The 27,737-nt window shown below is 45.2% G+C and overlaps 1 protein-coding gene and 1 pseudogene across 2 annotated transcripts; both read right to left on the bottom strand.

Annotated features, from left to right (window-relative positions):
* Positions 1-3,738: 3,738 nt before the first annotated feature.
* Positions 3,739-19,404, bottom strand: LOC135513102 (uncharacterized; annotated as a pseudogene).
* Positions 19,405-21,296: 1,892 nt separating this feature from the next.
* On the bottom strand, positions 21,297-27,587 carry pycr3 (pyrroline-5-carboxylate reductase 3). Of its 2 annotated transcripts, none has more exons than XM_064935824.1 (7): positions 27,508-27,587; positions 25,107-25,214; positions 24,741-24,820; positions 24,327-24,506; positions 23,798-24,010; positions 21,911-22,003; positions 21,297-21,814 (listed from the first exon to the last, which is right to left on the bottom strand). In XM_064935824.1, exons 2-7 carry the CDS (start codon positions 25,183-25,185, stop codon positions 21,602-21,604), a joined length of 858 nt encoding a protein of 285 aa, XP_064791896.1. In that variant the 5' UTR covers positions 25,186-25,214; positions 27,508-27,587; the 3' UTR covers positions 21,297-21,601. The 2 variants fall into 2 exon arrangements, with proteins under 2 accessions (XP_064791896.1, XP_064791897.1); XM_064935825.1 differs by having other exon boundaries at positions 24,741-24,805.
* Between the last annotated feature and the right edge of the window lie 150 nt (positions 27,588-27,737).

The raw sequence follows: 27,737 nt of genomic DNA, 5'->3' as shown, positions 1-27,737 counted from the left end.
TTACAGGATAGTGGTTCTGGGGTTGACCAGAGTCTCTGCTAGGTAACAGTGAATTCTTCAGCTGTAGGGTTGAGAGGGAGGGAAGGAAGGAAGGAAGGAAGGAAGGAAGGAAGGAAGGAAGGAAGGAAGGAAGGAAGGAAGGAAGGAAGGAAGGAAGGAAGGAAGGAAGAGCTGACTGAAGTTGAAGGTGCTGAGGGGACAGTGGTTGAAAGGAAACAGAGCTACAGGAGGAATCAGGCAGAGGTATACCCAGGACTGGTCTACAGGAGGGCCAAGGCAGAGGTATACCTAGGACTGGTCTACAGGAGGGCCAAGGCAGAGGTATACCCAGGACTGGTCTACAGGAGGGCCAAGGCAGAGGTATACCCAGGACTGGTCTAAAGGGGAATTGGCAGAGGAATGAAGGGTTAAGTCAGTCACGCAAGAAATCATACAAACAGAAATCTTGCCTCAGCAGGTTATACCTGCATAAACCCACACACACCCCTGAGGCTTAAACCAGCGTTACGAGCCACAACATGCTACTGAAACATGCAGGAATGGCTAGGGCTGAAATGAACCACACACTTTTGATGGTTTTTGAAATCCCACTTTTGGATTTCATGTTCGCTAAACCAGAGCATGAAAATCAAAAACACACCTGTTTGTTCTCTAAGTGCAAGTGATAGGCCTAGGTTGTGTTCACTAGAAATAAAAAGGAAGAAAATCAACTGAAATGTGGCATGATTACCGTAACTTGTTTTCATTGCAAAACTATTTCCATTGCATGCACTAATGAATACATCCCATGGTATTCAAGGTTCTTGTCAGCAGCTCAGGGTCAACATAAACACAACTAGCAGTCAAAACAGAATGTTGCTGTGAAACAGTCTTAGCTGGTTGGTCAGATATGGCTAGTTCAGTAAAGACACACACACACACACACACACAAAAGTTTGAACACACCTACTCGTTCAAGGGTTTTCTTTATTTTCTACATTGTAGAATGATAGTGAAGACATCAAAACTATGAAATAACACATATGCTTCAAGGTGGGAACCACATACACAGAGATCTTCTGTTCACCTACTCTGCATCTCACAAAGACAGTGGTTGGAACCAAAAATCTGACATTTGGACTCAGACTAAAAGGACAGATTTCCATTGCTCGTGTTTCTTGGCCCAAACAAGTCTCTTCTTCCTATTGGTGTCCTTTAGTAGTGGTTTATTTGCAGAAATTCGACCACGAACGCCTGATTCATGCAGTCTCCTCTGAACAGTTGACGTTGAGATGTGTCTGTTACTTGAACTCTGTGAAGCATTAATTTGGGCTTCAATCTGAGGTGCAGTTAACTCTAATGAATTGATCCTCTGCAGCAACCTTCAAAGTTCTTGACATTTTCTGTATTGACTGACCTTCGTGGTTTAAAGTAATGCTGGACTGTCATTTCTCTTTGCTATTTTGAAGTGTTCTTGCCATAATATGGACTTGGTCTTTTACCAAATAGGGCCATCTTCTGTATACCACCCCTACCTTGTCACAACACAACTGATTGGCTCAAACGCATTAAGGAAAGAAATTCCACAAATTAACTTTTAACAAGGCACACCTGTTAATTGAAATGCATTCCAGGTGACTACCTCATGAAGCTGGTTGAGAGAATGCAGAGTGTGCAAAGCTGTCATCAAGGCAAAGGGTGGCTACTTTGAAGAATCTTAAATATATTGTGATTTGTTTAACAGATTTTTGATTACTACATGATTCCATATGTGTTATTTTATAGGTTTGATGTCTTCACTAGTATTCTACAATGTAGAAAATAGTACAAATACAAACCCTTGAACGAGTAGGTGTCCAAACCTTTGACTGGTTCTGTGTGTGTACTATATTGTTATTATTATATTTCAGCCAAACCCGTTGGCCATGCAATCGCCATAGACCAACATTGGCAGTAGAATGGCCTTACTGAAGAGCTCAGTGACTTTCAACATGGCACCGTCATAGGATGCCAGCCACCCTTCCAACAAGTCAGTTCTTCACATTTCTGCCCTGCTAGAGCTGCCGCAGTCAAGTGTAAGTGCTTTTATTGTGAAGTGGAAATGTCTAGGAGCAACAATGGCTCAGCTGCAAAGTGATAGGCCACTCAAGCTCACAGAACAGGACCGCTTTAGAAAAATAGTCTGTCCTCGGTTGCAACACTCACTACAGAGTTCCAAACTACCTCTGGAAACAACTGTTCGATGGGAGCTTCATGAAATGGGTTTCCATGGCCAAGCAGCAGCACACAAGCCAAAGATCACCATGTGCAATGCCAAGTGTTGGCTGAAGTGGGGTAAAACTCACTGCCATTGGACTCTGGAGCAGTGGAAACGCATTCTCTGGAGTGATGAATGACGCTTCATCTGGCAGTCTGATGGACGTATCTGGGTTTGGAGATACCAGGAGAACGCTACGTGCCCCAATGCATAGTGCCAACTTTGTTAGTTTTTATTTTACACTTCATTTAGTAAATATGTTCTTAACTATTTCTTGAACTACATTGTTGGTTAGGTGCTTATATGTAAGAATTTTACAGTAAAGTCAACACCTGTTGTATTCGGCGCATGTGGCAAATACAATTTGATTTGAACTGTAACGTTTGGTGGAGGAGGAATAATGGTCTGGGGTTGTTTTTCATTGTTCGGGCTAGGCCCCTTAGTTCCAGTGAAGGAAAATCTTAATGCTGCAACATACAATGACATTCTAGATGATTCTGTGCTTCCAACTTTGTAGCAACAGTTTAGGGAAGGCACTTTCCTGTTTCAGCATGACAATGCCCCCGTGCACAAAGCGAGATCCATACAGAAATGGTTTGTTGAGATTGGGATGTAAGAAATTGACTGGCCTGCACAGAGTCCTGACCTCAACCCTATCAAACACCTTTGGGATGAATTGGAACGTTGACTGCGAGCCAGGCCTAATCGCTCAACATCAGTGCCCGACCTCACTAATGCTCTGGTGATTGATTGGAAGCAAGTCCCTGCAGAAATGTTCCAACGCTGTTATAGCAGCCAGCAAAGACGGGACCAACTCCATATTAATGCCCATGATTTTGGAATGAGATGTTAGACGAGCAGGTGTCCACATACATCTGGTCATGTGTGGGGGTGGTGTCTTGGACCAGGTAACACACTACAAAAGATGATCTACAGTACCATGCAAACATTTTAGGCAGGTGTGAAAAAAATGCTGTAAAGTAAGAAATAGACATTAACAGTTTATATTTATCAATTAACAAAATGCAAAGTGAGTGAACGGAAGAAAAATCTACATCAAACCAATATTTGGTGTGACCCCACCCTTTGCCTTCAAAACAGCATCATTTCTTCTAGTTACACTTGCAGTTACAATTTTTGAAGGAACTCGGCAGGTAAATTGGCCCAAACATCATGGAGAACTAACCACAGTTCTTCTGTGGATTTAGGCAGCCTCATGTGCTCCTCTCTCTTCGTGTAATCCCAGACAGACAGACTCAATGATGTTGAGATCAGGGCTCTGTGGGGGCCGTACTATCACTTCCAGGACTCCTTTTATACTGAATATAATTCTTAATGACATTCGCTGTATGTTTGGGGTCGTTGTCATGCTGCAGAATAAATTTTGGGCCAATCAGATGCCTCCCTGATGGTATTGCATGACGGATACGTATCTACCTGTACTTCTCAGAATTGAGGAGACCATTAATTCTGACCAGACTTCTCTGGACAGTAGACGTGTATAACAGGGTCCCACTATTTTCTGCCAATTCTGAGCTGATGGTACTGCTGGACATCTTCCGATTGTGAAGGGAAGTAAGCTTGATGTGTATTTCATCTGCTGCAGTATGTATACGGTCCTCAATGTTGGCCGTTTCTTTGTGCTTCCTCAAAAGAGCTTGGATAGCACATCTGGAAACCCCTGTCTGCCTTGAAATGTCTGCCTGGGAGAGACCTTGTTGATGTAGTATAACTACCTTGTGTCTTGTTGCTGTGCTCAGTCTTGCCATGGTGTATGACTTTTGACAGTAAACTGTCTTCAGCAAACTTGTTTGCTGAGTTTGGTTGGTCCTCACCCAGTTTCATTCCTCCTACACAGCTGTTTCAGTTAATGATTGCGTTTCAACCTACATATTGAATTGTTGGCTCCCACCAGCTCCTATAGGGTAAAGTACAGGGACCAGGTCAAACACTGATATACACACACACACACACACACACACACCAGAGAGGTGGAGACATGTGTGAGGAAGAGACGATTCTCACACACACAAACACAGAGAGAGAGAGGGAGAGAGAGAGAAACTACTTACTTGTGCTGGGTGTGAGGTGCCGTTCATGTGTTTGTATAAATGTCTCTCTGCCTCATGGTAGCAAGGTTTATCAAACCAGATCTTCTCCTGAGCTAGGTAGTCTACTGCTGCACTCATGGTGCTACAGAGAGGAAGAGGAAGCAGATATGAGAAGAGAGAGGGACAGAAGAGGGAGGAGGAGAAATGGATCTAATGTTTAGTAATTCAGTGAGTCCATTAGACTGTTTGTATCCCTCTGTTTTAACCATCTGTGTCCCACTACAGACAATCCTTAAAGTAAGATAAATTAGGGGCACAACTTTCACTGGGTACTGCATATTTGTCCCCCCAGTTATCATTGGATTGTGATACAAAAAGCAGCAATGTTGTGCTTTAGGACCATGCGGATGCCTCAGAGCGGTCAGGTAGGCTGTTTGGTGGTTTCAGACGGCTGGATTTAGGACTGTGCAGACACCACAGAGCATGCAAACAGAGGCAGCCATTGTCTGTGTGTGCTGTGCTTTTTCTCTGGAGTGATAAAAGCAAGCAGAGCAGAAATGTGCTACTCTTTATTTGATGTATCTGGCAAAGTAAGTGCTGTTTGACTGAAAATTAAATTTAAAAAATCCCAGTGCTGAGCTAGTAGTGTAACTGACATGTAACGTTAGCTAATGTTTCATTCCATCTTGACTTAAGATCTGTCTGGAGTGAATGAACTAACGTAAGCTAGCTAGTAGCTACCACAGCCAGTTCAACTCAAGCCATCTCAGTTACAGTGGCTTGCGAAAGTATTCACCCCTCTGGCATTTTTCCTATTTTGTTGCCTTACAACCTGGAATTAAAATAGATTTTGTAGGGGTTTGTATCACTTGATTTACACAACATGCCAACCACTTTGAAGATGCAACATCTTTTGGGGGTGGTGAAACAAACAAGAAATAACAGCAGTGCATAACTACTCATCCCACACCCAAAGTCAATACTTTGTAGAGACACCGTTTTGCAGCAATTACAGCTGCAAGTCTCTTGGGGTATGTCTAAGCTTGGCACATCTAGCCACTGGGATTTTTGCTCATTCTTTAAGGCAAAACTGCTCCAGCTCCTTCAAGTTGCTCCTTCAAGTTGGGTGGGTTCCGCAGGTGTACAGCAAGCAAGACATTGCTTTAGCAGTATGTATTGCTTTAGCAGTATGCTTAGGGTCATTGTCCTGCTGGAAGGTGAACCTCCATTCCAGTCTCAAATCTCTGGAAGACAAACAGGTTTCCCTCAAGAATTTCCCTGTATTTAGCGCCATTCCATCATTCCTTCAATTCTGACCAGTTTCCCAGTCTCTGCCGATGAAAAACCTCCCCACAGCATGATGCTGCCACCACCATGCTTCACTGTGGGGGCGGTGTTCTCAGCGTCATAGGTGTTGGGTTTGCGCCAGACACAGCGTTTTCCTTGATGGCCAAAAAGCTACATTTTTGTCTCATCTGACCAGAGTACCTTCTTCCATATGTTTGGGGAGTCCCCCACATGCATTTTGGCGAACACCAAATGTGTTTGCTTATTTTTTATTTAAGCAATGGCTTTTTTTCTGGCCACTCTTCCGTAAAGCCCAGCTGTGTATGGCTTAAATTGGTCCTATGATACTCCAATTTCCACTGTGGAGCTTTGCAGCTCCTTCAGGGTTCTCTTTGTTGCCTCTTTGATGAATGCCTTCCTTGCCGGGTCCGTAGGTTTTGGTGGGTGGCCCTCTCTTGGCAGGTTTGTTGTGATGCCATATTCTTTCAATTTTAAAAAATAATAGATTTAATGGCGCTTTGTGGGATGTTCAAAGTTTGGGATATTTTTTTATAACCCAACCCTGATCTGTACTTCACAACTTTGTCCCTGACCTGTTTGGTGTGGCAGATGAATCAGAATTAGATGGGCAACATAGATAAGCATATTATGTAAATAAAACATCTTATTTATGTGACATACTTGTCATTAGAATGTATCCTTTTGGACTATAGTGTTGGCAGTTGCACTTTTTTCTCAGCTGGGGCTCAGTCACTTGGGGCCCAGAGAGGGGAGAGGTCAGGCTGGTCTACATGTCTCTGGTGCTTTGCAGAATATCAGAAAGGGAAGACAGGATGGAACATTATCTTCATGTGTGAATGTATTTGTTAAACCATGTGAAGGGATGGCTTGATTAGGGGGGAACCAATTAGGGGTTTGTATCACTTGATTTACACAACATGCCAACCACTTTGAAGATGCAACATCTTTTGGGGGTGAAACAAACAAGAAATAACAGCAGTGCATAACTACTCATCCCACACCCAAAGTCAATACTTTGTAGAGACACCGTTTTGCCAACCTTGGCGTGATCCTGGACAACACCCTGTCGTTCTCAACTAACATCATGGCGGTGGCCCGTTCCTGTAGGTTCATGCTCTACAACATCCGCAGAGTACGACCCTGCCTCACACAGGAAGCGGCGCAGGTCCTAATCCAGGCACTTGTCATCTCCCGTCTGGATTACTGCAACTCGCTGTTGGCTGGGCTCCCTGCCTGTGCCATTAAACCCCTACAACTCATCCAGAACGCCGCAGCCCGTCCCAAGTTCTCTCACGTCACCCCGCTCCTCCGCTCTCTCCACTGGCTTCCAGTTGAAGCTCGCATCCGCTACAAGACCATGGTGCTTGCCTACGGAGCTGTGAGGGGAACGGCACCGCAGTACCTCCAGGCTCTGATCAGGCCCTACACCCAAACAAGGGCACTGCGTTCATCCACCTCTGGCCTGCTCGCCTCCCTACCACTGAGGAAGTACAGTTCCCGCTCAGCCCAGTCAAAACTGTTCACTGCTCTGGCCCCCCAATGGTGGAACAAACTACCTCACGACGCCAGGACAGCGGAGTCAATCACCACCTTCCGGAGACACCTGAAACCCCACCTCTTCAAGGAATACCTAGGATAGGATAAAGTAATCCTTCTCACCCCCCCCCCCTTAAATGATTTAGATGCACTATTGTAAAGTGGCTGTTCCACTGGATGTCAGAAGGTGAATTCACCAATTTGTAAGTCGCTCTGGATAAGAGCGTCTGCTAAATGACTTAAATGTAAATGTAATTACTTGTCTCCACAATGTCTGTGCTCAAGTCACTCCCTCAGTGAGCTTGTCCAGGAGTGGGGTCAAGAGGGGGTTTACTTGAGATGGGAGTATCTGGAGTTAACAATTGAGTTATGCCTTGGATGAGGTAATGTTTTTGTACTATGAAGTACCAGGAACGAGATTAGAACCTCGTCTTAGAGACCAAACTGAACAATAATTTATAGTGAATGCTATCTGGCTATGGGATACTCCTCTCTCAAGTAAAAGTCTTTCTTTGTGGACTGTTCCTAAGATCTGTGGTTCATGTAAGTTGAGAGGGGTGTATCTTGGCTATAAAATATCTTTATATTCTTCTGTAGTTACTCTGACAATTCATTATAGATTGTAAATTGTTGAAAGTCAAGGGGCTATTGTAAAGCTCATATTATTAGAGATGAAGTTTAAGTATAACTGACTGGTGTGTGGTTTAACTCTCCTCATTTGGTAATACAGGAAATTGCCACGACATTGGCGAGCTCCTTGGTCTTCATGGTGCCGCTTGCTTGGTGGTGTTGCAGACACTGGGGCCTTTCAGAACAGGTGTGTATATATACACTGAGATCATGTGACACTTAAAGTCCACCTGTGTGCAATCTAACTAATTATGTGACTTCTGAAGGCAATTGGTTGCACCAGATCTTATTTAGGGGCTTCATAGCAAAGGGGTGAATATACATGCAAGCACCCCTTTTCTGTTTCTAATTTGTTGAAACATGTTCTCTTTTTCCTTTCAATTCACCAAATTTGGACTATTGTGTGTCCATTACATGAAATCCAAATAAAAATCTATTTAATTTACAGGTTGTAACGCAACAAAATAGGAAAAACGTCAAGGGGGGTGAATACTTTTGCAAGGCACTGTAGAATCTAACAGCTGTTGTGTGTATGGAAATGTTTTGTAGCCTAAGTTGTGTCCTTTTTCAATAGAAGTAAATTGATTTGACTTGTTTTCACCTGTTGATGTACCATTACAGCTAGTCAAAAGTTGTTTAACGTTAGATAATATTTTTGCTCCAATCACAGTCAGTACGGCAAGAACATTAGCCACCGTTCTTGCCAAGCCACCGTGCTTCTACATCTGCATTGCTTGCTGTTTGGGGTTTTAGGCTGGGTTTCTGTACAGCACTTTGAGATATCAGCTGATGTACGAAGGGCTATATAAATAAATTTGATTTATTCATCTGCCAGTTTCCCAAGCCAATTCCCTCCTTTTCACACTGACGCTGAATAAACAGCTCTACAGGCTTTACTGTCATGATGCAGTCCGTACACAACACTATGCTCATCATGTCTTAGCAGGAGCAGATGGTGACAGGGCAGGGGCAGGCAACCAGGGAAGACCAGTCTTTTTTTTTATTTTACCTTTATTATACTAGGCAAGTCAGTTAAGAACAAATTTTTATTTTCAATGATGGCCTAGGAACAGTGGGTTAACTGCCTGTTCAGGGGCAGAACGACAGATTTGTACCTTGTCAGCTCGGGATTCGAACCTCGCAACCTTTCGGTTACTAGTCCAACGCACTAACCACAAGGCTACACTGCTGCCTCTGACAGCGCTAAGGTGAACTTTTGCAGATGCTACACTTTGTTCTCCATGTGCAGCAAACACTGGACAAGCCTGAAGCTGCAAAGACAAACTATTTTAAGTCAGTCTGACAAACCTCAAGTTGATTTCCAAACTGTATTAAGGGTTGATCGAGGCTTTTCCAGATGACACAAAACATGTTAAACAAAAATGTGAGGAAGACCTGGGAGACACTACTGATGAATGGATACAGATATGTTTAAATGCCCAGTCATGTTCATATCTCAGACATAAATTGCCATTTAAGACCGTCCATAAAATGTACTATATGCCAGTGTAACTGAATACCATGCACTCAGAAATTGTATTCCTCTGCTGGAGGTGTTTTTTTTTTTGTTTTTTTCATCGTTTTCGGGTTGGAGATAGCGGTCGCATCTACACTTCGGTCCGCAGGAGATGCTGCTAGCTAGCTAGCCAACAGCTAGCCAACCTCTACCGAATAGAACTCCAACTACCCGGTCAACATTCCGCTTCGCTCCACAGGTAGTATCACATTTTCATTTCACTTCATTACAGTACAACGGTTTGATTTGTTTGATCGTAGCTAGCTAGCTACATAGCCGTCTTTGTATCTAAGACAATTGTGTAGTCTAGAGCGATTTTCTAGGTTAGCTAGCCAGCTATTGTCGTTCTTTTAACGTAACGTAACGCAATCAACACTGCTAGCTAGCCAGCTAGCCCCGAATAGCAGCACTGTAGAAACTATTACACTCGACGGAACGACTGGATTAGTGTAGTGTCAACATCGCAGCCACTGCCAGCTAGCCTACTCCAGCAGTACTGTATCATTTCAATCATTTTAGTCAATAAGATTCTTGCTACGTAAGCTTAACTTTCTGAACATTCGAGACGTGTAGTCCACTTGTCATTCCAATCTCCTTTGCATTAGCGTAGCCTCTTCTGTAGCCTGTCAACTATGTGTCTATCTATCCCTGTTCTCTCCTCTCTGCACAGACCATACAAACGCTCCACACCGCGTGGCCGCGGCCACCCTAATCTGGTGGTCCCAGCGCGCACGACCCACGTGGAGTTCCAGGTCTCCGGTAGCCTCTGGAACTGCCGATCTGCGGCCAACAAGGCAGAGTTCATCTCAGCCTATGCCTCCCTCCAGTCCCTCGACTTCTTGGCACTGACGGAAACATGGATCACCACAGATAACACTGCTACTCCTACTGCTCTCTCTTCGTCCGCCAACGTGTTCTCGCACACCCCGAGAACTTCTGGTCAGCGGGGTGGTGGCACCGGGATCCTCATCTCTCCCAAGTGGTCATTCTCTCTTTCTCCCCTTACCCATCTGTCTATCGCCTCCTTTGAATTCCATGCTGTCACAGTTACCAGCCCTTTCAAGCTTAACATCCTTATCATTTATCGCCCTCCAGGTTCCCTCGGAGAGTTCATCAATGAGCTTGATGCCTTGATAAGCTCCTTTCCTGAGGACGGCTCACCTCTCACAGTCCTGGGCGACTTTAACCTCCCCACGTCTACCTTTGACTCATTCCTCTCTGCCTCCTTCTTTCCACTCCTCTCCTCTTTTGACCTCACCCTCTCACCTTCCCCCTACTCACAAGGCAGGCAATACGCTCGACCTCATCCTTACTAGATGCTGTTCTTCCACTAACCTCATTGCAACTCCCCTCCAAGTCTCCGACCACTACCTTGTATCCTTTTCCCTCTCGCTCTCATCCAACACTTCCCACACTGCCCCTACTCGGATGGTATCGCGCCGTCCCAACCTTCGCTCTCTCTCCCCCGCTACTCTCTCCTCTTCCATCCTATCATCTCTTCCCTCTGCTCATACCTTCTCCAACCTATCTCCTGATTCTGCCTCCTCAACCCTCCTCTCTTCCCTTTCTGCATCCTTTGACTCTCTATGTCCCCTATCCTCCAGGCCGGCTCGGTCCTCCCTCCCGCTCCGTGGCTCGACGACTCATTGCGAGCTCACAGAACAGAGCTCCGGGCAGCCGAGCGGAAATGGAGGAAAACCCGCCTCCCTGCGGACCTGGCATCCTTTCACTCCCTCCTCTCTACATTTTCCTCCTCTGTCTCTGCTGCTAAAGCCACTTTCTACCACTCTAAATTCCAAGCATCTGCCTCTAACCGTAGGAAGCTCTTTGCCACCTTCTCCTCCCTCCTGAATCCTCCTCCCCCCCCCCCTCCTCCCTCTCTGCAGATGACTTCGTCAACCATTTTGAAAAGAAGGTCGACGACATCCGATCCTCGTTTGCTAAGTCAAACGACACCGCTGGTTCTGCTCACACTGCCCTACCCTGTGCTCTGACCTCTTTCTCCCCTCTCTCTCCAGATGAAATCTCGCTTCTTGTGACGGCCGGCCGCCCAACAACCTGCCCGCTTGACCCTATCCCCTCCTCTCTTCTCCAGACCATTTCCGGAGACCTTCTCCCTTACCTCACCTCGCTCATCAACTCATCCCTGACCACTGGCTACGTCCCTTCCGTCTTCAAGAGAGCGAGAGTTGCACCCCTTCTGAAAAAACCTACACTCGATCCCTCCAATGTCAACAACTACAGACCAGTATCCCTTCTTTCTTTTCTCTCCAAAACTCTTGAACGTGCCGTCCTTGGCCAGCTCTCCCGCTATCTCTCTCAGAATGACCTTCTTGATCCAAATCAGTCAGGTTTCAAGACTAGTCATTCAACTGAGACTGCTCTTCTCTGTATCACGGAGGTGCTCCGCACTGCTAAAGCTAACTCTCTCTCCTCTGCTCTCATCCTTCTAGACCTATCGGCTGCCTTCGATACTGTGAACCATCAGATCCTCCTCTCCACCCTCTCCAGGTTGGGCATCTCCGGCGCGGCCCACGCTTGGATTGCGTCCTACCTGACAGGTCGCTCCTACCAGGTGGCGTGGCGAGAATCTGTCTCCTCGCCACGCGCTCTCACCACTGGTGTCCCCCAGGGCTCTGTTCTAGGCCCTCTCCTATTCTCGCTATACACCAAGTCACTTGGCTCTGTCATAACCTCACATGGTCTCTCCTATCATTGCTATGCAGACGACACACAATTAATCTTCTCCTTTCCCCCTTCTGATGACCAGGTGGCGAATCGCATCTCTGCATGTCTGGCAGACATATCAGTGTGGATGACGGATCACCACCTCAAGTTGAACCTCGGCAAGACGGAGCTGCTCTTCCTCCCGGGGAAGGACTGCCCGTTCCATGATCTCGCCATCACGGTTGACAACTCCATTGTGTCCTCCTCCCAGAGCGCTAAGAACCTTGGCGTGATCCTGGACAACACCCTGTCGTTCTCAACCAACATCATGGCGGTGGCCCGTTCCTGTAGGTTCATGCTCTACAACATCCGCAGAGTACGACCCTGCCTCACACAGGAAGCGGCGCAGGTCCTAATCCAGGCACTTGTCATCTCCCGTCTGGATTACTGCAACTCGCTGTTGGCTGGGCTCCCTGCCTGTGCCATTAAACCCCTACAACTCATCCAGAACGCCGCAGCTCGTCTGGTGTTCAACCTTCCCAAGTTCTCTCACGTCACCCCGCTCCTCCGCTCTCTCCACTGGCTTCCAGTTGAAGCTCGCATCCGCTACAAGACCATGGTGCTTGCCTACGGAGCTGTGAGGGGGAACGGCACCACAGTACCTCCAGGCTCTGATCAGGCCCTACACCCAAACAAGGGCACTGCGTTCATCCACCTCTGGCCTGCTCGCCTCCCTACCACTGAGGAAGTACAGTTCCCGCTCAGCCCAGTCAAAACTGTTCGCTGCTCTGGCCCCCCAATGGTGGAACAAACTCCCTCACGACGCCAGGACAGCGGAGTCAATCACCACCTTCCGGAGACACCTGAAACCCCACCTCTTCAAGGAATACCTAGGATAGGATAAGTAATCCTTCTCACCCCCCTTAAATGATTTAGATGAACTATTGTAAAGTGGCTGTTCCACTGGATGGCAGAAGGTGAATTCACCAATTTGTAAGTCGCTCTGGATAAGAGCGTCTGCTAAATGACTTAAATGTAATGTAAATGTGTTAATAACGTGTTCACGCTACAGGTTCCCCAAGGGGTACCACACACATTAACAAGTCCAATAGCTCAAATGAAAGATAAACACCTTGTTCATCTACCCAGCGAGTCAGATTTCTAAAATGTTTTACGGCGAAAACATAGCACATATGTATGTCAAACCACCAAAGACACAGACGATATGTAGCCATTTTGTCGAACAAAAGATGCAATCACAAACGCAGGATTAAAAGAAAAATAATTCACTAACCTTTTGAAAATCATCAGATGACAGTACAAATGTCCAGAGAAATTATAGATAATGCCAAATAACAGCAATACACAAACTTTGACTAAATATACATGTTCTACATATAGTTAGAAAGATACACTGCTTCTTAATGCAATCGCTTTGTCACATTTCTGTTTAACGTTACAGAAATCGTTTACTATTCAATAATCTGAGACGGCGCTCAGACATAAGCAATATTTCTCCGCTATGTTGGAGTCAACAGAAACACAAAATTACAACATAAATATTCCCTTACCTTTGATGGTCTTCGATCAGAATGTAGTGGAAGGAGTCATACTTACCCAAAACATTGTTTGGTTTCAAGTCGTGTGTCTTTGTATTAGCATATGCGACAAGTTCCAGCTGAAATGCATCCAAAATGACTTCTGGTCCCGAACAGTTGCGCATCAAAACTTCAAAATTACATATGTCGACTAAAAACTGGTCAAACTAAGTGCAGAATCAAGCTTTAGGATGTTATTAACGTACAAAACAATTCTCAATTCGACCGGACAAACGGACTTCTTCTCATGCAAGTTGGAACAAAGGGAGCTCTGTGCCCAACGCGTGCCTGAAAGCGCATGTATTTTCTCGCGACACTCACAATTTTGCCTGCCAAAGGGTCAAAGCTCGCGGGATTTGCACAATTAAACACTCTACTGAAAGAGGACATCTCGCGGAAGACATAGAAACTGTTCCCAGATCCATAGCTGGTTGGGAAGGGTCGGGGCGATGACGTCAAAGTTGGCCCAACTTTCTGTATGACAAAAATAGTTTGGGAGATTGGCTGCCCTGTGAGTTCTGCTATACATACAGACATAATTCAAACGGTTTTAGAAGCTTTAGAGTGTTTTCTAGTCAATAATAATTATTATATGCATATATTAGCAATTTTGGACAGATTTTCTTTCAGTTTACTATGGGCACGCAATTCATCTAAAGGGGGCAGTATTGTCCCGAACCTGAACAGGTTTTAAACACAAAAGGGGACATATTTCAATATATTATGCTCTTGAGAAGGCTGGCAAACAGTATGTTCTTTTATCTCAGCATGTCTACAGATTCTCCCTGTTTTTTGTTTGCTTGGAAATGTTGACACTGGAGACTTATCAGAAGAAACTTTGTAACCTAGCATTCATAGCGGCTAAGAAATGCATTGCCATTAATTGGAAGGTTGGGGAACCGTTTAGAAATAACAACACTTGTTGAGCATCGCTTCCCCCCCACATTTGTTCCCACATTCATAGAGTTCAATGACTATACATTTGACTATACAAATTTGTTGGATCCATTTGCTGTTTGTTGTGTTTCAGACTTTCTGCCCAATAGAAATGAATGGTAAATAATGTATCGTGTCATTTGAGTCACTTTTATTGTAAATAAAACCAATGCTTTCAAGCACTTCTACATTAATGTGGATGCTACCACGATTACAGATAATCCTGAAAGAATTGTGAATAATGACGTGTCAGAAAGTTACAGATGCACAAATATATCATACCCCCAAGACATGCTAACCATTATAATGACAGGGGAGGTTAGCATTTGTGTGAGGGGTATGATATTTGTGTTTCTATAACTCTCACTCATCATTATTCATGATTTATTCAGAGTGATCCATAATCATAGTAGCATCCACATTAATTTAGAAGTGTTTAGAAACATTCTATTCTTATTTATGTCCCCCCACACCCACACCTCTATAACCAAAGTTGCGCCCTTGGTGATCTTCAGAGATTTATCCCAACATTGAGTAAAATAAATAATCATGCAAATCAAAAAATGAAAACGGTAAAGCAACAAAAAAAAGTGACAAATGAGCAAATAAAAACACAAAACAAGTTAAAGAAATCAAAAAGCAATGAAAAGGAGATCATCAAATGAAGCTGGTTTTGTGTGTGGAGGTCAAGACTCCTGGAATGGGTCATACTTGTCCATCAGAGGGCCGTTGCATGCGACCAGTGATGCTGGCGATGACGTTGCGGATGCCACAGTATCTTCTTCCCCAAGAGCCCCTTCCTCTCTGTTGGTTACTGTTGACTCCACAGGTACATTCTGGTAATAATCAAATCACATTTTATTTGTCACATACACATGGTTAGCAGATGTTTATGCGAGTGTAGCGAAATGCTTGTGCTTCTAGTTCCGACAATGCAGTAATAACCAACAAGTAATCTAACTAACAATTCCTAATCTACGGTCTTATACACAGTGTAAGGGGATAAAGAATATGTACATAAGGATATATGAATGAGTGATGGTACAGAGCAGCATAGGCAAGATACAGTAGATGGTATCGAGTACAGTATATACATATGAGATGAGTATGTAAACAAAGTGGCATAGTTAAAGTGGCTAGTGATACATGTATTACATAAGGATGCAGTCGATGATATAGAGTACAGTATATACGTATGCATATGAGATGAATAATGTAGGGTAAGTAACATTATATAAGGTAGCATTGTTTAAAGTGGCTAGTGATATATTTACATCATTTCCCATCAATTCCCATTATTAAAGTGGCTGGAGTTGTGTCAGTGTGTTGGCAGCAGCCACTCAATGTTAGTGGTGGCTGTTTAACAGTCTGATGGCCTTGAGATAGAAGCTGTTTTTCAGTCTCTCGGTCCCAGCTTTGATGCACCTGTACTGACCTCGCCTTCTGGATGATAGCGGGGTGAACAGGCAGTGGCTCGGGTGGTAGATGTCCTTGATGATCTTTATGGCCTTCCTGTAACATCGGGTGGTGTAGGTGTCCTGGAAGGCAGGTAGTTTGCCCCCGATGATGCGTTGTGCAGACCTCACTACCCTCTGGAGAGCCTTACGGTTGAGGGCGGAGCAGTTGCCGTACCAGGCGGTGATACAGCCCGCCAGGATGCTCTCGATTGTGCATCTGTAGAAGTTTGTGAGTGCTTTTGGTGACAAGCCGAATTTCTTCAGCCTCCTGAGGTTGAAGAGGCGCTGCTGCGCCTTCTTCACGATGCTGTCTGTGTGAGTGGACCAATTCAGTTTGTCTGTGATGTGTATGCCGAGGAACTTAAAACTTACTACTCTCTCCACTACTGTTCCATCGATGTGGATAGGGGGTGTTTCCTCTGCTGTTTCCTGAAGTCCACAAACATCTCCTTAGTTTTGTTGACGTTGAGTGTGAGGTTATTTTCCTGACACCACACTCCGAGGGCCCTCACCTCCTCCCTGTAGGCCGTCTCGTCGTTGTTGGTAATCAAGCCTACCACTGTTGTGTCGTCCGCAAACTTGATGATTGAGTTGGAGGCGTGCGTGACCACGCAGTCGTGGGTGAACAGGGAGTACAGGAGAGGGCTCAGAACGCACCCTTGTGGGGCCCCAGTGTTGAGGATCAGCGGGGATGAGATGTTGTTACCTACCCTCACCACCTGGGGGCGGCCCGTCCGGAAGTCCAGTACCCAGTTGCACAGGGCGGGGTCGAGACCCAGGGTCTCGAGCTTGATGACGAGCTTGGAGGGTACTATGGTGTTGAATGCCGAGCTGTAGTCGATGAACAGCAATCTCACATAGGTATTCCTCTTGTCCAGATGGGTTAGGGCAGTTTGCAGTGTGGTTGAGATTGCATCGTCTGTGGACCTATTTGAGCGGTAAGCAAATTGGAGTGGGTCTAGGGTGTCAGGTAGGGTGGAGGTGATATGGTCCTTGACTAGACTCTCAAAGCCCTTCATGATGACGGAAGTGAGTGCTACGGGGCGGTAGTCGTTAAGCTCAGTTACCTTAGCTTTCTTGGGAACAGGAACGATGGTGGCCCTCTTGAAGCATGTGGGAACAGCAGACTGGGATAGGGATTGATTGAATATGTCCGTAAACACACCAGCCAGCTGGTCTGCGCATGCTCTGAGGGCGCGGCTGGGGATGCCATCTGGGCAGTGAAGGAGAGACCGCATTTTTCCGTTGCAGGCAGTGTCAGTGGCACTGTATTGTCCTCAAAGCGGGCAAAAAAGTTATTTAGTCTGCCTGGGAGCAAGACATCCTGGTCCGTGACTGGGCTGGATTTCTTCCTGTAGTCCGTGATTGACTGTAGACCCTGCCACATGCCTCTTGTGTCTGAGCCGTTGAATTGGGATTCTACTTTGTCTCTGTACTGACGCCTTACGGAGGGAATAGCTGCATTGTTTGTATTCAGTCATGTTACCAGACACCTTGCCCTGATTGAAAGCAGTGGTTCGCGCTTTCAGTTTCACACGAATGCTGCCATCAATCCAAGGTTTCTGGTTAGGGAATGTTTTAACCGTTGCTATGGGAACGACATCTTCAACGCACGTTCTAATGAACTCGCACACCGAATCAGCGTATTCGTCAATGTTGTTATTTGACGCAATACGAAACATGTCCCAGTCCACGTGATGGAAGCAGTCTTGGAGTGTGGAGTCAGCTTGGTCGGACCAGCGTTGGACAGACCTCAGCGTGGGAGCTTGTTTTTTTAGCTTTTGTCTGTAGGCAGGTATCAGCAAAATGGAGTCGTGGTCAGCTTTTCCGAAAGAGGGGCGGGGCAGGGCCTTATATGCGTCGCGGAAGTTAGAGTAACAGTGATCCAAGGTTTTTCCGCCCCTGGTTGCGCAATCGATATGCTGATAAAATTTAGGGAGTCTTGTTTTCAGATTAGCCTTGTTAAAATCCCCAACAACGATGAATGCAGCCTCGGGATAAATGGTTTCCAGTTTGCAAAGAGTTAAATAAAGTTCGTTCAGAGCCATCGATGTGTCTGCTTGGGGGGGGATATATACGGCTGTGATTATAATCGAAGAGAATTCTCTTGGTAGGTAATGCGGTCTACATTTGATTGTGAGGAATTCTAAATCAGGTGAACAGAAGGATTTGAGTTCCTGTATGTTTCTTTCATCGCACCATGCCTCGTTAACCATAAGGCATACACCCCCACCCCTCTTCTTACCAGAAAGGTGTTTGTTTCTGTCGGCGCGATGCGTGGAGAAACCCATTGGCTGCACCGCTCCGGATAGCGTCTCTCCAGTGAGCCATGTTTCCGTGAAGCACGTTACAGTCTCTGATGTCCCTCTGGAATCGTAGAAACGTCTCTCTGCATCCTCATAGCGTCCCCGGTCTAGCCACACCCTCTCACTGTCCGGATGAAGGAAGTAACAGACTCCTCCCACTGACATGGCCCCACCTTCCTCATCTGTGATGTCAGCAGGCTCCTCCTCCTCCTCCTGAATGTTGAGCAGAGAGTGATAGACTTTGACCTTCCCCTGTGAGACCATGGCTGCTTCTTCTAACACTTCCTCCTCTTCCATAAGACTCTGTGGGTGGTCTCCAATACACCTGGAGGTTGAGTGAGCGTTAGGGGTGGTACGTGAGGTGGATGCCCCACCATCCAGGTTGTTGCAGGTATGAGAGCGGTTGTTGCCGTAGAGGTTCTGGTAGAAGGCGGCCTCTGCCCGGTCATAAAGAGGCTTCTGCAGCCACACGTGCCTCAGCAGCTCCACGGGGAGACAGGGCAGTCCGTTCATCAGCTGGCCAGGGGCCTGGGGCGAGGTCAGTGGGGAGGCCGCCTGGGGGGTCTGGGCCAGGGACAAGTACCCCTCGTCTGGTGTGGCGCCGCTGTTTGTGGGGAGGGCCAGGAATTCTGGGGCTGCTGGTTGCAGGGGCTCTGCAAAAACACAATGCTCTTCAGCTACTATGGTTGGAGGGGTGATTGGGTGGTTCGGGGCAGGGGATGAGGGTGAGGGTTGAGGGGAGGTGGGGTGGTTGTCAGCAGCCAGGGCAGAGGGTGAGCTGCTTGGCCGTGTCTTTACCCCGTTGGCAGAGTGTGCCAACCAGCAGTGATACAGACTCTCAGCCTGCTAATACACACCGCGGTCAAACCACACAGATTCACACTCAGACCCCATGCCGAGTAGGACCATGCTGGGGGAGTCAGGGACAGGGGCGTGGCTACCTTCCCCCTCGCCAGGTGGTGGAGGCGGATGCGACGGCGACGGCTCTTCCCACTGCGTTTCCGGTTGCCGTCTCCATTCACGCTGCTGCTCTCAGGGGGGGACAAAGAGACACCACCCCTGTTCCTCTGACCCCCCTCTACCGCCACCTCATTGGTACTGGGAGGGAGATCAGGATCAGACTGATCCATTGCTGAACACGGGGGGTTCCACTGAGACAGCATCTTTGATCCGAAGCAGAGAAAGAGGGTGAGAGGGACAGGCTCGAGGGTTACATGGAGAGAAGTTTAGAGAGACAGATAAATTGATCCATTGGACTGTGCCATTTTTGCTTCGTAATGGATCAATCCCAGAATGCATTGAGGCATGCAGGAACTACTAAGTACTACTAATAGAAACAACTTGTCCGTAGTCCTATTAACAATATATATTAGAGATTATTTTGATTGTTAGATTTATTCATATCTTGATAGTTTGGCCGTTAAGAAAATGTTTTCCTGCATGATAGGCATGTAAAACACCTTATTGTTGGCCTATATACAAATATAAAGATAAACGAATGTAACTCACCTTCCAAACAACTTTCGTGATTAGAATGCGCAACACGTTATTTTCATCCATTTCGCAGCGAGCCATGAACAAAGCGAACAAACACTATAATACTGCATACCAGAAAATCAACACCTTGGGAATAGGCTACAGCATATGCATGTACATAGGCGTGTACATAGGCACCTAAATATAAACAAGTGTGACAGCCTCAAGAACTGGCTAAACGTGCCTTTGGTTCCTCGTGGCACATACGGATTGAGAACGGTGGACTATTTGAAGACTGCGTGATTGCAAAGAAAACGTTTATATTTTTGTGTCATTCAATTAATAATCAATAACCTAAACCACATTTTACTAAACGTATGACAAAGAAAGACTAACGTAATAGGCTACTCACTTCTCCAATTCTTGAGAGCATATAACAAGGGGACAGAGGCATAAGAGGTTATTATTTGAGACCGTGTTAAAAAAAAACACACATTGAAACATTGTATCAACAGAGGTGTTATTCATTTGACGGCCATGTTACAATGTAACAATTTAACCTCACCGCTCACTGTCACTGATATAACATACGTCATGTCGATATACGTCATATAACACACGTCATCTTCCGTCGCTTTCAAGACATCGAGGCAGGTGGTGCCACTTCCAAATTGAAGCATTTGTCAACTAAAACCTTATAGCCACCCGTCTAGATTCATTAGCAATGAATTCTCTGAAAAATTGCTTATTTTCTTATGTCTGAATATCGCAGCTTCTGTTGATATTCATATTTAGCCGGTCGGACACGGCTTGGACGCTCATGGCTGTCCCAACATTTCTTTACTTGACCGTTTACATTAGCCCTCCCTTACACCAAACAATTTGACTAGCGGCTACCATGTTCATTACCCGGTTGGAAAAGCGAGCTGTCAGTTACTTACTGTTCTGCATTTCGATAGTTAACGGGTCCGGTGTTCCTCGTGTGCTTGTTCAGTTAGGAGCCTAGAATAGAATAAGCGTCCACCGAAGGGGTGTGGGGGACAAGGGCCCTGTTTTTTAAACGCCCGGTTGCTGCCCGGTTGATTCACATATATCCTACTGAAAATATTTTAGGATTATAATATTAAAGTCTGGAACAGTGTGTAGTCATTTGTTCAATCAGTTTTTCCAGGATTGGTATACTCCCACTCAACACGCACTGCGCTTGCACATGACAGAATAAGGAACTGTTTAATAAAACGTAATTTCTTTCGCCAGCAGGGGTCACTTGATTTCAGAGACTGGAACCGCTCAAAATCACGTCACTGATTTTTTTGTTTAATCTTTGGAATAAAAAAATGTTGGGATAGTTTTCAAAGTAAATAAATAAAAAATGCAGAAAACCTAATGAAGGTGAATTGTATGTAACATCTAACTTGATAGGCCACACTTTAGAAGAATGGAAATGTACTTTTCGTACATTAATGTACAGTACCACTCAAATACATTGTAATTTCCAATATCATACTATGTGCAGGCTCTATAATGACCATCTGAATTAACTAAGTGTGAATGTACAACACCTGTTCATAGCCATCAGTTTGGACCAGACAGGTAAACATTCTTTTAATAACAAAAACTGAAAATACCAATAAATTCACTTTAATAATTCAAATGAACATTGATAAATTATGAAGATAACTGGATTAGCGCTGATTTGAAGCATCTTGCTGTATTCTTCACAATCACTATGTGTCCTTGAACAACTCTTCCAGTCAGATTTGTAGTTAGATTAGGCTCCAACAGTAACAAAATTAAAGACTGAAGTGGTTTCTGTGGGCATTGGGCAGAGCGCAACCAAAATATATACATTTCCTGAATCAGTTACTGTGGGCCAAAACGACTTCACTTCCTATTTTCTGTGGCCGTAGGCGCTGACTTCCTGCCCAGCTCCCTGGCCCTCTCAGTTGCAGTCTCCACAGCGGTCATGGTGGCGGCCCTCACACCCCCCTGCTCCATGGCATGAAGCCCGAAGATAGTGGTGCCTCCTGGGGTACACACCTCTGAACGCAGTTGGGCTGGATGCTTCCCTGAGTCCCTCAACAACTGGCCTGCCCCCTAGAACAGGGAAGAAAATTACATTGAACAGAGATACAGAAGTACCTGTGCTAATATAATACAAATGAGGGCTGCTTTATGAAACCAAAAACTCACCAATACAGTCTGAGCAGCGATGCTATGGGCCAGAGCACTGGGCATGCCCATCTTCACCGCTCCCTCAGCCAGCGCCTCTGCAAACAGATACACCTGCAGGGCCAAGGACTCTCTGTTATAACCAGAACGTTACCCCTTTCCGTTTTGTCTTCTCCACCCCATCCCTCTCCCTCCCTCCATCTCTCCTATCTTCACCTCCATCCCTCTATCCAACTACTTATCTGATAGAGTTGTGTGTCAAATCGGAGGGCCTGTTGTCTGGACCTCTGGCAGTCTCTATGGGGGTGCCACAGGGTTCAATTCTCGGGCCAACTCTTCTCTGTATACATCAATGACGTCGCTCTCGCTGCTGGTGATTCTCTGATCCACCTCTATTCAGACGACACCATTCTGTATACTTCTGGCCCTTCTTTGGACACTGTGTTTACTAACCGCCAGACGTGCTTCAATGCCATACAACTCTCCTTCCGTGGCCTGCAACTGCTCTTAAACACAAGTAAAACTAAATGCATGCTCTTCAACCGATCGCTGCCTGCACCTGCCCGCCCGTCCAGCATCACTACTCTGGACGGATCTGACTTAGAATATGTGGACAACTACAAATACCTAGGTGTCTGGCTAGACTGTAAATTCTCCTTCCAGACTCACATTAAGCATCTCCAATCCAAAATTAAATCTAGAATTGGCTTCCTATTTCGCAACAAAGCATCCTTCACTCAGGCTGCCAAACATACCCTCGTAAAACTGACCATCCTACCGATCCTCGACTTCGGCAATGTCATTTACAAAATAGCCTCCAATACTCTACTCAACAAATTGGATGCAGTCTATCACAGTGCTATCCGTTTTGTCACCAAAGCCCAATATACTACCCACCACTGCGACCTATACGCTCTCGTTGGCTGGCCCTTGCTTCATATTGTCGCCAAACCCATTGGGTCCAGGTCATCTACAAGTCTTTCCTAGGTAAAGCCACGTCTTATCTTGGTTCACTTGTCACCATAGTAGCACCCACCCATAGCACGCGCTCCAGCAGGTATATCTCACTGGTCCCCCCCAAAGCCAATTCCTCCTTTGGGCGCCTTTGCTTCCAGTTCTCTGCTGCCAATGACTGGAATGAACTGCAAAAATCACTGAAGCTGGAGACTCATATCTCCCTCACTAACTTTAAGCACCAGCTGTCAGAGCAGCTCACAGATCACTGCACCTGTACATAGCCCATCTGTAAATAGTCCATCCAACTACCTCATCCCCATACTGTTTTTATTTATTTTTCTTGTTTCTTTGCACCCCAGTATCTCTACTTGCACATTCATCTTCTGCACATCTATCACTCCAGTGTTTAATTGATATATTGTAATTACTTCGCCACCATGGCCTATTTATTGCCTTACCTCCCTTATCTTACCTCATTTGCACACACTGTATATAGACCTTTTCTACTGTATGTTTGTTTATTCCATGTGTAACTCTGTGTTGTTGTATGTGTCAAACTACTTTGCTTTATCTTGGCCAGGTCGCAGTTGTAAAACTAGCCTACCTGGTTAAATAAAGGTGAAATAAAATACATCTTAAAAATCCCTACCTTCCCTCCATCCTTCTCTTTCCTCCTTGATTCATTTTACATTTACATTTCAGTAGACACTCTTATCCATAGCGACTTACAATGAGGGAAAATTCAATAGATTAGGCCCTTCAAACTCAACTCTGGACCTTGAAGCCAGGACCACTGCATTTTTTTGCCCTCCAGTCAGGGACTGACTTAGACCTAGGACACCAAGTGTGTGCAATTAATTATCAGGTAGAACAGAAAACCAGCAGGCTCTGGAACTCGTAGGGTAAGAGTTGAATATCCTTGGTTAGGCCATCCCTCCTCCTCCCACTTACAAAGGCCACCCCGCTGCCACTGAGCCCAGTGTGGATGTCTATCCAGGCCTCGGGCCCCTCCTCCACCAGGCCACAGTTTTGAAGCAGCGAGCGGAGCAGATCCCCGTCCTCTTGCCGCGCCCACGTCCCCCGCGAGAACAATAGTGCCCCTTGCTGGACCAGACAGGGAAGGTTGGGCATCAGTCTCAAAACCACTGTGTCAATTGGCAGGAGCTGGAGGAGAGGGGGAGGGAGATGAGAGAAGGAGGGCGAGAGGGGGGAGGGAGATGAGAGAAGGAGGGCGAGGGGGACAGCGGTGTTCGGATGGATGGATGGATGAGGAAGAAGAAGAGAAGAAAGAGGGCATGTGACAGAGACCAAAACACAAAATTAGCCAATTATGGTATTTTGCTAAAAATGTTCTTGTCTTCTTCTTGTCTGCAAAGAAAATCGCCAGGAATGTCTATCAGATATCTGATCAACCAATAAAGCAACTCAAGTTACTCAGGTTACTAAGCAATAGTTTAAAAACCCTCTCATCTGGACTCACCCCCTGAAGCGTTGCCAACGTTACACCTGCTGCCACGGAGACGATGATGTGTTTCCGGGTGACGTGGTCTGTGATCTCACTGAGAATGGTTGTGATGAGGTGTGGTTTGACCGCCACGAACACCAAGTCACAGCTACTGACCAGCTCTGCATTGGAATGGGTGACAGCCACCCCCAACTCCTGAAATAAAATGAAAACAGAGGTGAATGGTAACTCTGCGCACTGTGCAGCGCACTGTGCATACCACACACACACACACACACACACACACACACACACACACACACACACACACACACACACACACACACACGTAGAGCAATAGCTTAATCAATGCAAATACAGTGATTGACATCAGCTGATGGGGGTGGAGAGAAAAGAAGTGTGTGTGGAAAAAATAGGAGGACTATGTACCTGAAAGCGCCCAAAGTTCCTTGCGGAGGGTGCGCTCACTTTAACATTGCTGGAAGGGACATCTCCTGCAATTAAACATCCTGCAAGTTTTTGGGGGCAAGTAAAGCATCACACACACACCAGGGTTGGGGTCAATTCTAACTGAAGGCAGTCAATTCAGGAAGTAAACTGAAATTCCAAATCAATATTTGAAAAAAGGGCATCTACTTTCAATGACTTCTCAATTAACTGAAAAGGAGAAGCTATTTATGTAAGAAGTTTTTACAGATTGGAATTTTATATTCAAATCACTTCCTGAATTGACCGACTTCAATTCTAATATACCCTGATGAAGACACACACACTATATTCTCCCTGTTGACCTACCAGACTGCAGGACCCCCTTGGCTATCCCGTAGGCCATGTTGCCTGCCCCGATGAAGCCGATTCTCAAGTTATAGTCCATCTCAGGAGGTGTCTCTGGGTCTTCTTGATCTGCATGGGGGGCAAAGATAAATCCCTAGTCATACCAATGAACCATAACAGGGGCATCAATGATTATAATGACATGATCGCTTGCGTCTCAAATGGCACACTATAAAGTGTACTACTTTCGATATGGGCTCATAGTGGGGCGGCAGGTAGCCTAGCGGTTAAAGTGTTGGGACAGTAATGTTGCTTGTTTGAATGCCTGAGCCGGCAAAGTGGAAAAATCTGCCATTCTGTCCTTGAGCAAGGCAGTTAACCCCCACAACAAATGCTCCCCGGGTGCTGATGATGTCGATTAAGGCAGTCCCCGCACCTCTCTGATTCAGAGGGGTTGGGTTAAATGCGGAAGACACATTTCAGTTAAATGCATTCAGTTGTGCAGCTGACTAGGTATCCCCCTTTCCCTTAGGGTTCGGGTCAAAAGTAGTGCACTGTATAGGGGATAGAGTGCCAGGGCACAGACAACGTAATCATGGGCTTGACATCTGGGCAATGGTAAGAAATCAAATTAGTCCATTGCCTACAATGACATCCACAGTATAATGATCATGCAACAACTGAGCAGCAGTTGCTTCTTCTTCAGAATCTTCTGTCTCTTCGTCATGCACTGTAGGCTTAGGCCTAATCCGAATACGAACAGGGCCGCTGTTGGTGCCATGCGAGCGGCTCCATGTTTCAGATTCATCCATGATTGATTGCATAGTGGTTGCATATTGTGGGAAACATATTGTGAGAAACGAGTAAGTTTCACTGTTTGCTGGTTGTTATTCCAGCTATAATACGATGTCTTGATAACTTTCCATCGGTGCCTTATCTGGTCAATTGATCTGTGATACCCGGCCTGTTTCATTCTCTTCTCTGCTACCTTGAACAACTTCAGGTTTCAAACCTTTGATCGTCCAAGTGCTTCGCTATGTCCAGTTCCCTTAAAACTTGTAACATATATTTAGTCTCCTCCAAGTCCCAGAAGTATTTTTTCATGGCAGACATTTTTTTACTCAATAGTTTTTTAGGCTGTGATATGTAGTGATCAAATTATAATATTGATCAGTCCGAATGGATCTCGATCGGATTATACACATTCCACCTATGCTTTGCTGGGGTCGTCACTAGTTACCAACGCCACAAAGTCATAAATGTCCTATTTCGAAAATGTATCTTCTTAAAATCTGATTTTAAACCTAACCCTAATCTCAAACACACTGCTAACCTTATGCCTAACCCTAACCTTAAATTAAGACCACATTTTTATTAAAAATAATAATATTAAAGATATAGGCTGTTGACTTTGTGGCTGTGGTAACTACTGGAAACACTTTACTGCCACAACAATAACAAATTAACTTCCGGTTTCAGCCTTCACAATAAAAGCCCTCATATAGGCCATAAACCATTATTTTATTAAACGTTTAAATAACACGTTAAGAAAACTGATTTGATAAATACCTATTGGTCAATATGTTACGATATTGGTATAATAAGAAAAAGATAAAATGTTAAATGTATATATTTTAAGACATCCCTCATTCAGACCTCTTGGTGTAAGAGCTAATCTCCTGACAAATGTATGGCCACATTAGAGATACATATTTCCCACAGATCACACAGACCCACAAAGAATGTGAAAAGAACTCAAGCATTGATAAAATCCCATATCTGTTAGGCGAAATACCGCAGTGTGAAATCACAGCAGCAAGATTTGTGGCCACGAAAAAGGGCAACCAGAGAAGCACAAACCAATATTTATCTTCCTCTACTATTCGTACTACAACTATTTCCACGTTGTAAAAACATGTACATTAGAATACAACTCTTGAAATGTCTAAAACATTTACGAGTGCAATATTTAAGCAATAAGGCACGAAGGTGTGTGGTATATGGCCAATAAATATACCATGGCTCAGGGCTGTTCTTCGGCAATACACAAATTCGGGGCTCGAACCACCCAGTTTATAATTACTGTTAGAAACTATAATAGTTTGTTGTTGTTGTTGCGGATTTGTGTCTTCTCGCCTTTGTTTGTTTATTTCACTCGCGTTGGCAACATAAACACGTTTCCCATGCCAATAAAGCACCTTTGAATTAAATTGCTAACGAGGTGTTGGACTGACAGGACGAACACAAATCGTCGGGCTCACACACGTGTGCTTTTACAACTAGAACCACAACCACATCAAGCTGCTAGCTACTACAGCTCAACATTTTAACTAACTATGTAGCTAGCCTATGATTCAAATTGACGTCACTTTATTTGATATATATATATATATGCATTATAAAGTTGCCTAGTTATGGTTACCTTCAATCAAATCCAGGGATTTTGTAAAGGCTTTGAGCTCAACTGACTCACAGTCCTCCTGTCTGAGCAAGTTGCTGCATATTATCTGATCTGTATATCATCTCAACTTCAGTCATATGTACCATAAAGGACACATATGATGGAAAGATCTACGAATCTGCCAAAACTCAAAGGGACAATTGGCCAATCATCATTCAAGAAGTCAACCTGTTCCTGGTTGTGTATCTCGC

This window comes from Oncorhynchus masou, chromosome 24 (assembly GCF_036934945.1).
Source record: "Oncorhynchus masou masou isolate Uvic2021 chromosome 24, UVic_Omas_1.1, whole genome shotgun sequence".
NCBI classification, from domain to species: Eukaryota; Metazoa; Chordata; class Actinopteri; order Salmoniformes; family Salmonidae; genus Oncorhynchus; species Oncorhynchus masou.
The sequence above is the reverse complement of the archived record's forward strand: the minus strand, read 5'-3'. Positions and strand labels throughout refer to the sequence as shown.

Bases quoted from the DNA above. Each gene is read 5' to 3' on its own strand.
- pycr3 (XM_064935824.1), bottom strand. From the start codon at position 25,185: ATGGACTATAACTTGAGAATCGGCTTCATCGGGGCAGGCAACATGGCC. The intron at 24,821-25,106 runs GTAGGTCAACAG...AAAAACTTGCAG, and splicing joins CAAGGGGGTCCTGCAGTCTG to GATGTTTAATTGCAGGAGAT. The intron at 24,507-24,740 runs GTACATAGTCCT...ATTTTATTTCAG, and splicing joins GGAACTTTGGGCGCTTTCAG to GAGTTGGGGGTGGCTGTCAC.